Raw genomic sequence first — 17035 nt, forward strand, 5'->3', positions numbered from 1 at the left:
TTCTGTCTAGTTTTCTCCCTTCCTGGGCCCCCCCCGTGTCCGTCCATTATAAACAAAGTCTTTACCTGAACTCTATTACCATTCACTCTAGCCATGTCTACAAAAAATCATCCCTTCAACATCTCAGAGCACCCTGAACTTATAAGCCAGGCCACCAAATGCGATAATCTAGCCAACAACTTGGAGGGATGCGTCAAAAAGCTCCAAGAAATACTGAGAAGCCTGCCTAACTGTGACTGCGACTACGACTGCGATTGTAAATACTTGGAGGAGGAATACCTTTACGAAATCCAGGATGTCGGCGAGTTCGCCGGCGAGCTTGAATTCAAAGTCGGCAATAAGGGGCCCACGCTGGTAGAACCCAAGGGGAACGACCCAATGGATTGGCTTCTTTTGGTATTTGCCTTCGGTTTCTTTCTGGGTCTTATAGTGGCATACGCTGGGAACCACCAGTAGCTCAAGCTACATCGAGACGTAAATGGCGCGCTAGCACTGACCTCGGTGGCCCTGGCGAAGTAGCCGACGATGGTGCAGCCAAGGCTGGAATGCCGTGCTGTAGGGTGTTCAAGAGACAGAGTCAAGTAACGCTTGAGTGGATGTCTGTGGCTGGGGTAAAGCGATCCTGTTCTATGGAGGCATCCATGACCGGGCTTTGGCTCTCGTAGTTCAAGGTTTGACGGACATAGCTGTTTACAAATGAGTCTTTGGTGGCAGGGGCACGCATAGCAAAGGGACTCACGCCCAGTCTTCTGTCACTTCACCATCATGTATCAGGTTAGGGAATATGTCTTCCATCCATATCAGTCATCCATCGCCTGGCAGCCGTGCTCTCGATTACTTACAGTGGGTGTGTACCAGGCCAAACTCTGGAGTACAGCCATCGTCTGAAGAGCCGCCTTTTTACAAGCTAAGGATGGGTCCATTTAAGGGCCCTTGTCGATCTATGTCGTTCACATTTGTTGTAAGGTTGTTGAATGCCGTGGAGATGTAAACTAGGAAGCTGGATTTCCCTAAGAAATTTACGTCCGTACTATATGAAACATGCATCGTCCCACCAAACCTCCCATTCCACTCTATTCTTGTTGGGAGATACCTCTCCTCCATTCTCTGCAAGTCTACCAGACTCCTCTCCGGGGTAGCTCCCCCCATTGATAGCATCGATGAAGTGCGTAATGGACGGAAGTGTGAACGGCACCGTTGTGGTCATGTAGGCCTCGGCGGTGGTGGGGTGGGCGTAGGATACGCCTGTGCCGTGAGACGACAACATCATCTCGTCCGGGAGAGGATGAAGGTTAGGGTAGGCCGTACACGGCGGTGTGTGTGATCTCTTAAGATTCTCACGTGAAGGTGGAAACAGCCGCTCATGATCAACATACATAGATGGTATACACTGCGATGCAGGCTGGGATGCCTTGTAAGAGGCTACATTGGAATCTGATTTCATACTCTGTCTCTTGGTCTCCTTTCTGGGCGCCTGTGCCTGATTCTCGGCACCCACAGGGGTGCTATTAGTATCGGATCCCTTCTCAAGGTCTTCTAAGCGTCTCTTGAGCTTCTTTCCTGTAGAAGTTAGTAGGCTCGTCCGATGGGGGGCACTCATACACATGGTCGACGCTACGCACTGTAATTGCGCTGAGCAATACGGTTTTGTACCCGTCTGCGCTCGGCAAGGTCTGAAATCTTGGTCCAATCCTCTTCTGGTCTGGCCGAGGGCGAGAAAGTAATCCTGCTGCGTCGAGCTGAATACTGGCTGGGTGCCATGACAGTCCCATATTCTGGGTATTTTGATTGAGATGAGGTCTGAGATGAGGTATGCCGGTTATGATATCAAAAGCAGAGGCGTGTATCAGTGGGGATGCGGTTCGTGGAATGCCTGGCCTGTCTGACACAATGGCCGCTCTGTGCACTTCTGAGAGGAGAGGATGACGACAGCCTACCAGGACGAACGTAGGCGAAGAAGTTTAGGAAAGAAGATGCGAGGAATGGAAGTGAAGTATTTTAGGGTAATATTAGAGACTACAAACGCTCATAGCTTCTATGGTGTGGTGCGTCGCCTGAAGCAACCTAAAGCGGAACGAGTGAATTGCCACGTAAAATTCCGGCGCCTATTCCTTCCGAGTTTGCTGCTGTTCGCTGGCTTCATCATCCTGTTGAGCAGCGGCGCCATCAGCACCTCTCTCTATCCTGAGGTCTATATCTGCGCAGCTATGAATTTTAAATTCCTCTACGACAGGAAGCGTACATGCAGTACCGGCCCATGGTCCGAATGCAGAGCTGGGAGCAAGATACGTTTGACTGGGCTACGAAGAAGCACTTCCTAACGGGGATGTCCGTTAGCTTCGCAAAAAGCTAACTCGTAATTGACAGGCTGCAGTACAGTATCGTGTTGTGCTATTTCGTTTCAAAGCACCACTGCGGTGGTTCTAGACCTCGCAGAACGGCTCACGCCGCATGCGGCTCTTACCTCAGGCGATAGCTGCGGCACCAGCTGTATCCGAGTGGCATAACCCATCAACCATCTATGCAATGTATATAATCTCCGTAGTGTGAAGTTCAAAGTAAGGGTGCCTGACGGCAATCATGTCTCTCAAGCGCATGCCAGACTTCTGCCGTGACCGCAACCTTGTGACGGTCCGGGCAAGGCCCCCACTCTATATCGACCAAACTGCGCATACCCACTATCGCCACCTAGGCACCAACGGTAGTGGTTGGCTTGGAATGCACCGGTCGGGTGTCGGGCACGTCGTACAAGTACGGCAGGCCCCCGGTTCACGGTCTCGGAGTTGGGGGTCCTCTCCGAAATCAGCCATCCCAGTATTGCACAACTCCTAGGGATATACTGCAACGGTCGTACCACATCAGTGGTCCATGAACACTTGGACTTGGACCTCTTTGCCATCGCGCCACTGCAATCCGAAATAGAGGTTGCAAGTATCATGATGCAGGTATGTGTTCCGGGTTGAGCAACATTTCTAGCTACTGACCGGCGGCAACAGATCGTATCCGCCATCGTGTATCTTCTGTCCCTGCCCACGGACGCCCGCGTAGCGGATGTACGTGTTGCGTCAAATGGGACGGTGAAACTAAGTAACAGACCAGTATAAACAAATCGATGAGTTGATCTAATGACGAAACAATAGCCCTCGACCTGAGTGGAAGACTATCGACAGACGTCTGTTACCGACGAGAAATGCATCGGTTTATGGTCTCGTACGTAGAACAGATCATGACGGGTTTAGTTCGCAAGGGGTTTTACTGGTCCTACGACGCTGCGGATTTCCTGGACATACTATACGCAGGACAGTTGCCGCCCATGATTGTAAGAGATCACAGCATGCCATACGAACAAGAACGGCTGACGCTTCACAGCATCCCTTCCTCCACAAGTCGAGGTCTTCTGCTTGCTTGCAGGGTGCTGTTCGTTTGGCTGCGCGCGAAGCACTGGTGAGGTTGGAGTGTATTCGGTACGAAGGAGACAGGCACGGCCTTCGCAGAGGTGTAGCAGTCAAGAGAGGTGCCGGAGGTGGAAGAGGGAATGAACCATCACTGCTAGACTCATTGGACAATGATGAGACTAAATTTCTGCACGCAAACGCCACCAGGCTGCCTGGTCTGCGTGGGTAAATGCGGTCCTGGCAGCCATGTATCGCGAGAGCCTGTTTAGCTGCGGAAGGCTATATGGTGATTGCTTACGGCATAATCATAGGTGACGTCGTTGGGCTGGAGTTGAATGCCTAGTGTAGCTCAGATAGGGGTAATTATGCACAGTGGCAAGAGAGTAGGCCTCAATGATGAGAGCACTACTGGCTACCGTAAGCTAGACACGAGCTCGGGTATATAAATGACTGGCTTCTCCGCTAGATGCTCCTCCACTCTACCTCGTTTACAATATAAACAAACTCCTAGCACTCCGTACGCTCCCGTCATACATCATCTCTTCAATGACGGTAACTGTGGCAGTTCAGCGTGGTCACGCTGGAAGGCGTCTACCACACCAACCAGGCCTATCCCTTGTAGTAATTCTCTCCATTTACTACCCCGTTTTCAAGAGCCTGATGGGTGCGCTCGACACCAAGTCACTCGTATCTTTATGCCAAACTTCCAGGGGTCTGCGATCCCAAGTGCAATCCTGTGTATGGAACATCAACACTAAACTGATGCCCTTCGTTCACGACCCTCAGGCCTTCCGCAGTATCCTCGGTGCAAGCGAGGCCTTGATCTATGGCGACTTTGCTACCGAGTTCTTCTCTCGGACGACGTCGAAAACATTGGCAATTATGTCAAAGGCTACGAAGGCGGATCCGGTCCAGGCGTACCTTCAAACGCAAGGATACCTACTGGTTGGGGAAGAACGGGTCCGGTTAGGGTCGGTTACACGGTTACGACGTGGCGAGTTGTTCATCATATTGAGGAAAACACGACTCATACCCATCCAAGCTATTCTCAGTCGCACGCCGACCACGCAGGCGATGAACTTCATCGCCTGGAACAAAGCTTACTCGGTGTTCCCCAAGACGACCTTTCTCGACCACCAGGTGCTTCCTTTGAAAGGGGCGGACAAGGATGTCCGAGCCGAAATCGCAAGGTGTGGTGAATTTGGCTGGTGTTTAGGGGTGAATGCAAGCCCGCACCAGGAACTAAGCCGGAGTCATCGACGAATTGGAGACTCCAGGACCTGGAAAATAGACCTGGACACACTACGCGTCACCCAGCCAGTAACACCGACTGCGGTTCTTGAATATTCCAGTTTCGGCATCCAACAACCAACGGTTTCGCTCGAGACGACGCGGTACCAGCTGGAAGAGGGTTTGAAGTATTCTATCAGTGTGAAGCCTCTCACCTCGCAAGTGCTGAAACACCGCTACACATGCTCACAACAGGAGTCCCCCGAGCGTCTTCGCCAAATACTCAAGCGTCATACGTTAGCTCAGATGCTATACTTGATACCGATAACCAAGTTCGAATCAATAACGAGGGGGACTTCCCCCACAGACTTCGATTTGGATGGCATGAAATTCGACCATCCTCCTGGTTGGAGCTATAAGGATCATATACTGCCAGGCTTGTGGTCAAGTTTAGGATTGGACGGGGACAGTAGCCATGGCAGGCTATAAATATCCATTGAATTCTATACGAAGCTGTCGTACCTTGTCTACCCAGGGAACCCAATCGCTCCCATCTGCATTTGCGGTTCCGTAAGATGCTTGGTTGGGGCTGCCCCATTGGGACATACCTTGAACTCCTGCCTTCTTAGACTAAAACACGCGATCAACAGTTTCTGGTGCTGCGTCCTTGCCTTGGTCCGGCCCATCCAACTCACTCCCAACAACTACCGTAGGTGGCGGATACTGCTTTTCCTAGGTTATTTATTTAGTGTTTAGTGGAAGTCAACATATTCGGTGGCCACGTGAGTCTCGGAGAGGGGGAGGGGTGCTTACAACGTCGCTTAGTGTTAACGGTGACATATCCCTGTGAGATACGAAGAGATACTGTTTGCGCCTACGGGGCACTTTGATATAGATGTAAGCCTCTGCTCCGTATCGACGCTGAAGCCTTCGACTGCTTTTCACCCATGTCTTCCAGTTTTTCGCTATGTTTTCGTTGCTTCTATCCCTTCTTTTACGCGTGGGCAGCACAGGGCCTGGGTTCTTTCTTGAGACGTTTTCCATTTGTTCCTGAGCAAACCATTTACCGTTGGTAGGGGCTGTGCACATGGGGAAGGGAATGCCAAAAACAAAATCATATTGACAATAAAAATTCGGGTTAATACTAAACTATAAGTCTTTGTTCTCATTTCTTTTATGGATCTGGTGGTTGCTATGTCCCCGACTCACGGTCAACGAGACGGAACCGAAGCCGGCAACAGCGAAAGCTGCCAAATCATCTTACAAACCATTGGTTCTGGTATATATACTGTGCCCTAGCGCAATTTTGTGCGCATAATGGTTTTCACGCTGGACGATAGCGGTCCGATATTGCCTCGGGCCCTGGCGATGGAACAGCACATGGGAAACAATTGGAGTTTTGTGGACATTACGCGGGGACTATCACTCATCGATACAAGAGCGAGGGGACGAAACTTCTCTTTGTCAGATTCTATGACTATCCGGTTGAGGCGGAGGACCTAGGTGAGCACTGGTTGAATAGTGCAAGGCAGCTCGTTGTCAAGAAATGGGGCAAGAGTAAAGGGAGGAAGATCTGGAAGCGACAGCTCCACTACAAGAGGAAGTATGAGGGCAACATATAAACGTTGCCCGCGATGCGACCGTCTGGGCCAAGACTGGCCACTTCGGCTTGTCCGTATTGTAGTAACTAGAACCTGATAAAGCAAGAACTCCTCACGAACATATTCAACAAATTCAGCTGGTAAGGTCTGAATTGATATCAACACATGTATCAATAAGCTCATGGTCAGGGGATCGTGCGGGATAAGACTGATTATCAGTACAAAATACCCTTGTTTATATGGCGATCTTCAAGGTTAAGACATACAAGTGACCTCCATCTTCAACATTGTATCCTCCACATCGAAATCTTGCCCTGTCTGCTTCCCCTGCTTTATCAGGGCTGGTGCAATAATCATGTTGACAGACTCTCCAGATCGCGGCTCCACGTGCCCTGTTCCTACAGCCATAGTATCTGGGTTGAATCGCACAGATTCTTCAAGAGGTGGAAAAATCCATTTGCAGCGCGCCCGAAGCCTGCAGATATCTTGATCCAGATCGATGGAAAGCTGGATCATGGATTGGAGATCGCACACGAGATCCTCATCTGAACCTTCTAGGTAAGGTCTTATGACATTGAGTACTTGTTTGGCTAAGCTGCAACTGATATTGGTCGTTTCTTCGCGATTCGCCTGCTCATTATCATGTCCCATACGTTTAGTAATAAGGTTTGACGTAGTAGCCTTCCACATTTGAAATTCCCGGTCAGTCTCGGGCATCACAATATCTGGAACAATTTTTTATTAGCAAATTGTCAATTCGAGACCATCTTAGTAGGTTTTACCTGGTCGCAAGGTCTCGTATATCCTGCTCATGGGCTCTTGTAATCTTGCTACCCAGCGAAACTTCTCAAAAACCTCACCAGCAAGCAAACGCCAAAGGAATGACTGTAACACATTTTCGCCGCTAATCTTAGATTCGAGATGATCGCGATAGCCGTGGATATGAGGCGTAGTTCCTATCATATACTTCCAGTAAACGTTGTTTGGAGCGTCAACGAACTGTTTCGACGATGTCACTGCAAAGTACTGCATTGAAAAGTTCGCAATCTCGTAACGCAGGTGATACACTGCCGTAATCAAATCACTGTCAGGAAGCTGGTATTGCCCTATTCCACAAGATTGAAATTGGCCAGATTGTGAGGCTGCCTTCTTCCACTCCTTGCGTAATTTCTCCACGGTCGCGACGGTCGCCTGTAGTTTGTCTCGCGCTTGGTCTAATTCGTTTTGGAGGATTGATTTAACAAGCTTCTCTTCATTCAGTTCATCCCGCGCTCTCTTCAAGTCCTTCTGGAAGGTCAATTCGGCATGAGTGCCTTGCGGTAGCTGCTTCAACCCGTGGGAATCGGAATTCGTAGTTTGCTGGGAGCTATTCTTTGACCTTAAGATATACATTTGTATTGCATCTTCAGCGGGATTTTTCTATAGGGGTGCAACTTACAGTAGATTTGACGAGATTGTCCACATCGATGTTTTCCATTTAAACATGCGTAAGTTGTCGTCTTGAAAAACGAAAGTGGACTGTTGCGAACTAGTATCTTCGACATACGCCAACTTGATCGCACGTAGCCCGGGTTCTTTATCGTACAGATATGCAATACTTGTTGTACTGTCACTAGCGAAACCAGCGTCCTCTCTCCACTCTTTGATAGTTTCCGTTTTAGACCCTTTCGCAGGGGTAGCTGTTGACGCCATGTACCCCGCCATGGTCGCATGTACAGAGCCAATCTCTGCCTTTGCGTCTCTTTCCCATGTACATCCATAAATCGATTACTATACTTACTCTTGGGTTACTTCTGCTTGACGAGAGCTAGAGCTAGAAACTGTTGGCAGTCATATGCTTTCCTTATGGCACTACAATGGTTCCTGTAAGCGTCTACAAACAGATGTTTGACAGAATCCGGCCAGCGTCGTTTTCGGCGTTGAGTTATTATAGTAACACTGACCAGTTTCTGTCAAAACATATGTTTGTAGACGCTTACAAGAACGATTGCAGCGCCAGGTAGAGCATATACCACCTGTCAGCAGCTTCTCTCGTCGAGGGTAAATAAACTCAATAGTATTGCAATCGATTTATGATGTACATGGGAAAGAGACGCAAAGGCAGAAATTGGCTCTATACATGCGAGCATGGCGGGGTACATGGCGTCAACAGCTACCCCTGCAAAAGGGTCTAAAACTGAAACTATCAAAGAGTGGATAGAGGACGCTGGTTTCGCTAGTGACAGTAAGATGGAGATTTACTATTGCATCAAGATTAGCCACAAGCCCGGCCTTTATACTTTCTAAATGTCCATTAGTACGCTTAGTACTGATCTAGTATTTCTTGAAAAGCCTCTGACCACGAAGCCAAGCTCCAATTTGAAAGCTCGTTGTAAGCCATTTCCAATAGAATTACCTGAAATCCAAAACAGGCACTAAGGCGATATGCCCTGTTGCGTAACACCTCTTACGTAACAGCGCTAAAAACAACGTCAAAAGAACCAAGTGGTATGCTCAACCTGGCACTGCAATCGCTCCTGTAAGCGTCTACAAACAGATGTTCCAACAAAATTTGGTCGGCGTTATTGTAAGAACTCGACGCCGAAAACGTTGTGCTCAAAACATCTGTTTACAAACCTTACAGGAATTATTGTAGTGCCATAAAGAAAGCATACGACTGCCAACAGTTTCTAGTTCTAGCTCTCGTTGAGCATAAGTAATAGTGATCGGTTTATGGATTTGCAAGGGAAAGAGAAGCAAAGGCAGAAATTGGCTCTGTACTTGCGAACATGGCGGGGTACATGGCGCCAACAGCTACCCCGCCAAAGTGGGTCCAGAACGAGAACTATCAAAGAGTGGAAAGAGGACGGACGTAGGTTTCGCTAGTGACAGTATCCCCCAAGTTCTATTTTGACGCTGTCCGATTCGACGTGGCACGAGTCGTTCAGTGAACTACTTCTATTTACAGTATGTTCTACATACCTAGGACCTGAATCAATCTCAAGCTGTGCTTCAGCTGGATATTCGCCCAAACTTGCTTGACCCGGTCACTTGACCACCATGCAGCGCGCCGTCACCGTCTTGACTACACTATCGGCAGCTGCTTCGCCATTGCGCACCTGGACGAATGCCACAGGCTGCCAGGCTGCGACGCCCGGCAAATTTTCTTGGGAGATCAGGAACTTCTACCACCAGGGATTGAATGCATGGGGAAATGTCAGCTTCGACCTGTCGAATCCCGCGTTGTCCCACACATCGTATCGCATTTTGGGTCTAACATGGGGACCTCAAGGAATAACCCGCACAGCTTCGGCAGCCCAGACTGTGTCTTTTGATCCTGCGCCAGCATAAACGCGGTACCGGCCGCGAGGGTACCGCCCGCCGACGCCCCGTACATCTACAGCCGCGTATAGTCGAACTCGAGTATATTCCAGATCCAGCGCATAGCCTCGTAGCAATCCCGCGCGAGGCCATCGCGTTATTCCCAGGGGCTCGTCCGTACTCGATGCTCACGGTGATTGCGTCCAACTCCTTGGACCACCCGGGACGGTTATATAAGGAATACACGGCATGCCTGATCAAAGTCGAAAATGTTTCCAGATCCAACCTTACGTCTTCGAAATGCCAATCGGCCTCCTGCTTCCGTGTAGTGTTGTGGGTCGTGTAGTAGCGGAGGTTTCGTTCACGGGCAACGGCTTGTAAGCCGCTATATTGGAAGTCCGGTGGAAATATCTCGACCAAGGCGCCGCGCCCCTCTTTCATGAATAAGCTGTGCGTCAAGCCCGCACCGTGGACGCCGACGAGAATGTTCCGTTCAGATCAATTCCCCTTTCTGTCATTTCCACTACCATCGCTGTTTCTGAGAGGCTCAAGGGAATAGCCACACGATCAACCTGTGCCTGGCCATTTGAAGGTGAAGCAGCATCGTGATTCGGGATCATCGCAGCATCATCTAGCTTTTGATCCTACCTAGAATCAGTAGTAAGGTATTCCAAGTACAATGGCGCCGAAGGCTACCGTATTCAAGTCCAATCAGCCCGAGGAGCCCGACTTGGTTCAATTTACTTGCCAGGAAAACGACGAAGTAGGAATGGACTAGTTGAACAGGGCAACGGGCCATGACCAAGTCGGGAGCTTGTCCACGCGCCTGTTGTGCTTGCTGCCATGTGTGTCGGATTCCGGTTCATGTTGTCGGTCGTTAGGCGTATGCTGTGCATGTCGTCGGCGCGTTTCCGAGGAATCATCCTTTCCTAGCTCAATTAGTTTCGAGCTGCCTGTAATCGAACTAGAAGCCCGCCCCCACGTAGCACAGCCCCTTCGTGGCTAATGATACCAGCCACCCCCTTAACCCACTTCTTCCACCTCTACCTAATATTTTTACTCTTTTGGCAAGTGGGCCGCCGCAATAACGGTCACAGTCACAATAAGGAGTAATTAATATATCGAGAGATCAGCTACAGGCCATGTCAGCAAGAATAATACCAACAGCTAGCTTTACCCACCAGTACAAAGGCCAAGGGGTATCTGGCTAGCACCATACCGTGACAAGCGCTATTTATCGGAGCTTCTTTTGTGAGCAAAGTTCGGATTTGAAAATTAAGATACGACCGATCACCGCAAGCCATCGGTTACATAGTTGCCTCAGATAAAAGATGCCGCTTGTGGTATCCCATACTACTTCTTCGCCCAAACTGAATGCTGCTGGGGCTCGTGCGAAGGTCGTCCAGCATGACACCCATCTTCTGCCAGGTAGAATAACTATCAGGCGGGACGCAGGTTAAGACACATAGAAGCGCCTGAGGCTATAGTGCATAGTAGAGGGCTAGAGCTATCGCACTGCCTCTCGTCGATGAACTCGCCGACATCCTCGATTCTGCAAATCCATTCCTCCTCCAAGGAACTGCAGTCGTAGCCGTAGTTCAGGAAGGCTGTGTGATTGTGAATGGACATCCTTCCTGGTAATAGGCGTGGCCCCTTGACTTGTATATGTGCTGACTCATCAAATGTGTGACAGCCCTAGTTTGTACTGACACACCGATTTTGAGGCGACTGTAAGCTGCATATGGACGATAAACTTGATTCCAAGAAAATGCTGCAGCCGAACTCAGGGGATCAGATCCCTGGTCACGCTCGACATTCGAGCGGCACATTTCCTATTGGCCAAGCTCCCATTCTCACAAAGAGGTTCTCGCAAAGTTTAAGTGAATGGATAGCCAAAAAAACCGACCTCCCTGGTGCCCTTTCCTCTTTATGGAAGGAGTTACCACCATCGACTTTGACGCTGACAGAGGCGCTGTCACACGCATAACCAACAGACACCGCCACCCAACAGGTAAACCCATTCCTGAAGGGGTGCGGCGGCTAAGGAAACAAACAGGGGGCTCGAAGGACGCCAGATAAGATGTCTATAAGTCAGACAAATCACCCTCCGAGAAGGAGAGGGACACAACGAGAGATCAGAGCTCTAGAAGTGCCATAGTCCATTATTAGTTGAATCAGAGCCAAGCCCTTACTGCCCTTGTCACAGGCGCTGTGAGGTATTGTCGTACAGTCAAAGTATGAAGACCAGAAAGTAATAATGAGACAACTGGGATGTGTAACAACTCCCCAAATCTCTTAGGCGATGAAGTTTCTAAGGCATCCCATTGGTAAATTTATATTTCCCGCTCTCTTGTACTTTCGGAAAAGGCCCAGGGTACTATGGTGAAGGGAACACCCGAATCTGCATGGATCTCTTTGCGAGCAATATCCAAACACGGGGTAAGCATATATAAACAAAAGAATAACTAGGACCGCTGCTGTTGCGAATGGCCTTCAGTGGGGAGCGACCTCGTTGGCGAAGGCATAATGTCCTAAAGTACAGGCAGAAAATATGATATGGCCTGCTTCGAGACCCCACCTAGGCGTTCTTGTTGCAGACTCGCTTTACGTAATGTTCACAGAAGTTCCCTTAGCTTATACCGGCAAGTCGAATTCCCTGTTATTAGCCAGTCGAGATAGTCTACCATTGCCACCGTCGCTAATGCTGTCATATAAGTCCAGGCCAGGTGATGCCCCATAGCAACAGGGGTGTCGAACCAGCGCCGTACCCATGACTACTTTTACGATAAAGTTGCCCGTCAGCCACCAGGAACTCCGTCTCTTACGCATGCTGCATCTTCTTCAACTGATTCCAGCCTGCTCAACGACACAGGATATCCTTTCCGTGACCCAACGCCATACCCGTTGTGTATCACCTCACTTTCTGTCGCCTTCCATATTTAATTGTGTGTCATGGATAACAACGTACGAAGGAGTAAGCAGCTTGAACCGCCCACCTTTGCATCTTCTCATACTATATATCCAATTCAAGATTCCAATGCGCACCAAATACCCTATAGTGCCGGCGCAGACGCGTCAGGCATATACCCACCTGCGCCGCTCAATACGTTTCCATTAGCGGCTCGAGGCATGAACGGGACGGTTGCCTATAGAGATTGCTATCAGGGGCCGGCTGCGACGTTCTTGACCGCGATACCACAGAACACAATGCAATACCGGTCCAACTATGGGCCGATTTCACGACAAATGTACCCATTGAATGCTTCCGATTTCTTTTTATGTACAACATCCCGCAAGCAAGCATTCAGGACACCGTTTACGATATGAGTCAGCAAATCCCATCGCAGCCACCCACAGCTTTACAGATAATGCCGCAGGATATAGCCGCGTCTTGTTTCCTGAGCGAACTACCGAATACTAGTACGACACCTGCCCTTCAGGCTCAAGTAGCTTCATCAAGTACTTGGGGGGCATATCAAAAGAACCTGGCGGGCCAGCAAACAATGCTTCATCAACCCGGCAGCATTACATCAATAAACGGCATGTTGCAGCCAGCTAGTGCACCGGACCAATTCATGGAAGAGCAGGACTTTCCTAATTCAATAGAAATGAGTACGGCCTATGAGCAGTATGAGTCGTATCTGAAAGAGATCTTTACCGACATCCGGAACGGCGTCCTGGTTTTGGCTAGCGAGTCGCTATTGACCATTTCCGACTGGCTGCTCTCGAAAGTCGCCGAGTTGGGTACGTGTTAAGAATGTTTTATTTTTTACTTACACTCGCTAATGAAGGATTACTCTCTTTAGGCCTGGCTGTCGATAATCCCCAACTACACCATGAACGCACCAAGCTTTGGCATGATTTCAACCATGCATGGCTTGCTCTACTACAGAAGCAAAAGAAATGGATAGCTCAGGTATTCCACCCCAGAGAGGCCAAACAATGGTGAGCGAAGAAAGTCTCAAGAAGATGGGGAAGGAGATAGTACGGCTCTGTGACGGGATTGAACGGCATGGCCTTGTTGATTATGAACACGGCGTCTGGGAAGAACGTATTATTGAGAGTATGCATTTCCACTACGGAGGGATCCTTTCCCGCGAGACATAAGCCCTAGCTAACTTGGACATAGTTCTTTCGGAATGTCTGGACGTATATGAGAATGCGGATAGGGCCAGGCCGAATGAGACATCCATCGCCGACCCTTAAGCCTCGACTTAATAGGCTTGGGCAGGAATGGCACATAGTGGCAATATGTCCTAACTACGGTGGGATGGGATGTTTTACTACAGAATGGATGGGATGGCATTATGTTTATGCAGAATGCGGCGAGGTGCTGACCGGAATCCTACAAGCACTACAGGTGCAAATTGTAGAGGGACACCCTGGCGAAGAAGGTGGTGGGGATGCTAGACGATCGTCGGACGAGTGTTGCGTGAAGACATGGCCTATACTGGCGTGTACTATTATACTACATATATCATGAGAAGTTCACTATGGTTTTGGTTCGAAAGGATAGCATCACGACTTAAATATGCAGCTCTTCCTCTTGAGGTCAGAGTGACTCGGGGAGCATTGTTACGTGGTGGATGGCTGTTAGACAGGCATCACCAACCAAGGTATAGGAGCCCTCAGTTTACCTATCCTCTCGGCAGGGAAACGAAAAGACTCGTGTGGCGGGATGTGGTGAAGGAGTGTACCAAGGTAAGTGTCAGTCCTTCTGTTCTTGCCTCATAAGACCCGGTAACAGAGGAGGTCTTATATAGACCGAATCAGGAGAGGACACAATGTTTTTGATATATCTGGGGTCTGGTAGGGCTTTAAAAGAGGTATGATTAAAGGAGGTATGCCATAATTCTCTAATGCCAAACGCGGGAAGGTGCGTCCATTCTGGTAAACGCCAATCATGGGGTGCGCCAATACAACTTTTCGGCCTGCTCAGAACCAACCGCAGCCATTCCGGCCCCAGATCCAATCCTCTAGATGCTGGTTTTCCAAGTGCATATAGTACTTGTTCTTCTTTGTTGCCAACTCGACTATGAAAGCAGGAGATCTTTGCACGAAATCATTGGCGATCTCGTCCTTCTGCTCCGAACATGCTGATACACAGTGAGTGTAAAGGACCTGAAAGCATCGCGCCAACGACCGGTTCTCGGACAGCACACCCGCAATCGCCATCATGTTGAAGGTATTGCACGCTTCCTGGGTGAGCCCCAGAATCTCCTGGGCTCTGCGCTGTGGAATTGCTGCTCCCTTGCATAGAAGCAAGGCGGCAAAGTCTGGGGCTCCACGACGAGGCGACAAGGCCCATTCCAGCGTCGTTTGGCCATCCGACGTAGGTGTGTCGATCTCAAGGACGTCACTCTCTAGGAGCAGTTCAGCTTCCCAGAAGCGCCTTTGGCAAGCTAGGGCGAAGAGAAGAGAGGAAGTTCTGGGCATATGGCCTCGGTTATAGTAACGTTGATTGGGGTCTTCGCCCGATTGTAGCAACTCTAGAATAACTCTTCGCCTCGCATGCCGCGTTCTGGCATCTGCGGGGGGGCTCGTGGCGGGCAAAACGGCAGCTGTAAGGGCCGTGCGCGAATAGGGGTTCAGTCCATTCTGCCCTCCCCGCACATCCAGGCAGTCTGGTTTCCGTGATGGGGCCCCTAGGCTTAGCAGTAACTCAGCGATCAGCCATTTTCCCTGATCGCAAGCGATGGAGAGCGGACTCTCTAAATCCCTGTTGACGTGGGTAATCGTTTGGTTGATATCCGCGCCGTACTCGAAAAGAAGATGGATCATCTTTTTCGTGGGTCGAGGTCCCATCACGGCGGCGAATACAGCCGTATAGCCGAAGGGATCCTTCGAGTTTACGTCCACAAGTTTTTCCTTCAAGATGTGTTCCACCATGACCGTTGAACCATGATGTGCAGCGTGATGGAGTACAGTGCCGAAGGAGTTCCTGAGGACCAGCGGGGCGCCTGCCTCGATCAGCCTCTTCGATATCTTGGTCTGATCGAGAGCAATCGAGATAAACAGCGGTGGTAGAAAATGTTTGACCTCGGCCCGAGATTGTGATAAGGGGTTTGGATCTGGAAGATAAATAGAATGTTTCGCTTCTAAGTCCGCCTTTGCTTGAATAGAGTGATTGATAGTTCCAAGGGCAATTTCGAGACCCTTTGTAGTCGGGGTATGCTTCGATGATAGGACGGCAAGAAAGACTGCGGAAGATCCGTTATTTCGCACATCGCTTTCATATAGCCTTTCGCGCCAGAAACATGACAGATTCTTCGAACAACGGCATAGAAAGGACATTTCCCGTAGAGTAAGGTATTTCGAAATCTCCAAAACGATTTCGAACGGCAGATCCGTAAAATGTAAAGCCATTGTGCGGGATAAGCGAGTAGACGGAGAAGATGGTTGGAGGATTCCTAGAACCTCTGGACTTCGTAAAGATGTACATAGCCTTTGGAGGTAGCTGCCTTTTCACCCTTGTCCTGTTCCCTGGTCAGATGAAAAGCTTCGGTGAAAAGCTGACATACCCTTGTTACCACCACGACATCTTTGTGGCCACGAGATAGTTTAGTCTTTGGCCTATGAGTCAGACGTAAAAGCAGCGGGCTCTGTTTCAAGCGGAGGCCGCCTAACTATGATCGTAGACGACATATGCGGCAATGGAAATCAGTTCTGCTCGAGTGGCAACCTATCGCTGCCAACATACCCATCTCATACACCCTTTACTTGACAAGGTGGAGACTGCAACTTCAGTATACGTCATTCGATATCTCAAGATAAAGTAGCTATCCGTGGAGGTATCTAAACGATCGCTGATGTGCTTCACGTATTACAGGTATTACCATGATGAGAGTCTCATCCGAACAAGCCATTTGACACTCTGTGATCTTAGGCGGAATCAAAACAATATATAGTAACGCGACAGTTCATACGCAAACATTCCTGCTGGTACACGTGAGAAATCGCTACAGGAGAGACCATCCGCTGCGCACCGCCAAAAGAGCCTTGAGGAACTTCGAAATGAGCTGCATAAGCCACTCCGTTCGTACATGTACAGCAATGCGCCGGTTTATTTTGATAACCGTACCTTGAGGTACAAAGCCAATAAGGATCATGGTATTGTCAGGTAGCATGGTCGGAAATAGATGCAAACCGTTATTGCCTTATGATACTGACAGATACGAACCAGAAGAGCAGTATTGAGAATTTGGGGTACAGCGAACGCATACTACTATTTGAATACCTGGGGGCAAAGTTGCTGATCCATCGCCCAATATTATGAAAGGTAGTGAACAGCAGCAGATTACAAGCCATATAGGAGGCTGATGGTATAGTTCAGACGCCTGCAGCCCCATTAGTAACCACCGTGGTTTAGGACGGAACGGAGGTCTTCAAGTACCTAGGTAGAATAGGCATATTGTGAGCATTTATACGAATTTACTACCCTACATACAAATAAAGCAGGCGCTCTTCAGAAGAAAAAGCTCAGTAAACGACAAAATAACAAGGCTGATA

General features: G+C 49.3%; 6 protein-coding genes across 6 annotated transcripts; 3 read left to right on the plus strand and 3 right to left on the minus strand.

Moving 5' to 3' along the window:
- Positions 1-93: 93 nt before the first annotated feature.
- On the plus strand, positions 94-456 carry PG998_014283 (uncharacterized protein; the record flags this gene model as incomplete). Its single annotated transcript, XM_066881099.1, has 1 exon — positions 94-456. The coding sequence occupies one exon, from the start codon at positions 94-96 to the stop codon at positions 454-456; it is 363 nt and encodes a 120-aa protein (XP_066723951.1).
- Positions 457-900: 444 nt separating this feature from the next.
- PG998_014284 (uncharacterized protein) lies at positions 901-1761 on the minus strand (the record flags this gene model as incomplete). The annotated part of the gene is made up of 3 exons (XM_066881100.1): positions 901-992; positions 1447-1560; positions 1623-1761. The coding sequence occupies 3 exons, from the start codon at positions 1759-1761 to the stop codon at positions 901-903; spliced, it is 345 nt and encodes a 114-aa protein (XP_066723952.1).
- An 819-nt stretch (positions 1762-2580) lies between these two features.
- PG998_014285 (uncharacterized protein) lies at positions 2581-3624 on the plus strand (the record flags this gene model as incomplete). Its single annotated transcript, XM_066881101.1, has 5 exons — positions 2581-2707; positions 2761-2945; positions 2997-3087; positions 3141-3319; positions 3370-3624. 5 exons carry the CDS (start codon positions 2581-2583, stop codon positions 3622-3624), a joined length of 837 nt encoding a protein of 278 aa, XP_066723953.1.
- A 2857-nt stretch (positions 3625-6481) lies between these two features.
- On the minus strand, positions 6482-7930 carry PG998_014286 (uncharacterized protein; the record flags this gene model as incomplete). The annotated part of the gene is made up of 3 exons (XM_066881102.1): positions 6482-6951; positions 7009-7592; positions 7665-7930. 3 exons carry the CDS (start codon positions 7928-7930, stop codon positions 6482-6484), a joined length of 1320 nt encoding a protein of 439 aa, XP_066723954.1.
- Positions 7931-13029: 5099 nt separating this feature from the next.
- PG998_014287 (uncharacterized protein) lies at positions 13030-13475 on the plus strand (the record flags this gene model as incomplete). The annotated part of the gene is made up of 2 exons (XM_066881103.1): positions 13030-13270; positions 13333-13475. 2 exons carry the CDS (start codon positions 13030-13032, stop codon positions 13473-13475), a joined length of 384 nt encoding a protein of 127 aa, XP_066723955.1.
- A 1113-nt stretch (positions 13476-14588) lies between these two features.
- PG998_014288 (uncharacterized protein) lies at positions 14589-15892 on the minus strand (the record flags this gene model as incomplete). Its single annotated transcript, XM_066881104.1, has 2 exons — positions 14589-14622; positions 14670-15892. 2 exons carry the CDS (start codon positions 15890-15892, stop codon positions 14589-14591), a joined length of 1257 nt encoding a protein of 418 aa, XP_066723956.1.
- Between the last annotated feature and the right edge of the window lie 1143 nt (positions 15893-17035).

The sequence above is a fragment of the Apiospora kogelbergensis genome, assembly GCF_038363985.1.
Source record: "Apiospora kogelbergensis strain CBS 113332 chromosome Unknown utg000010l_segment0_segment0, whole genome shotgun sequence".
Taxonomy (NCBI): Eukaryota; Fungi; Ascomycota; class Sordariomycetes; order Amphisphaeriales; family Apiosporaceae; genus Apiospora; species Apiospora kogelbergensis.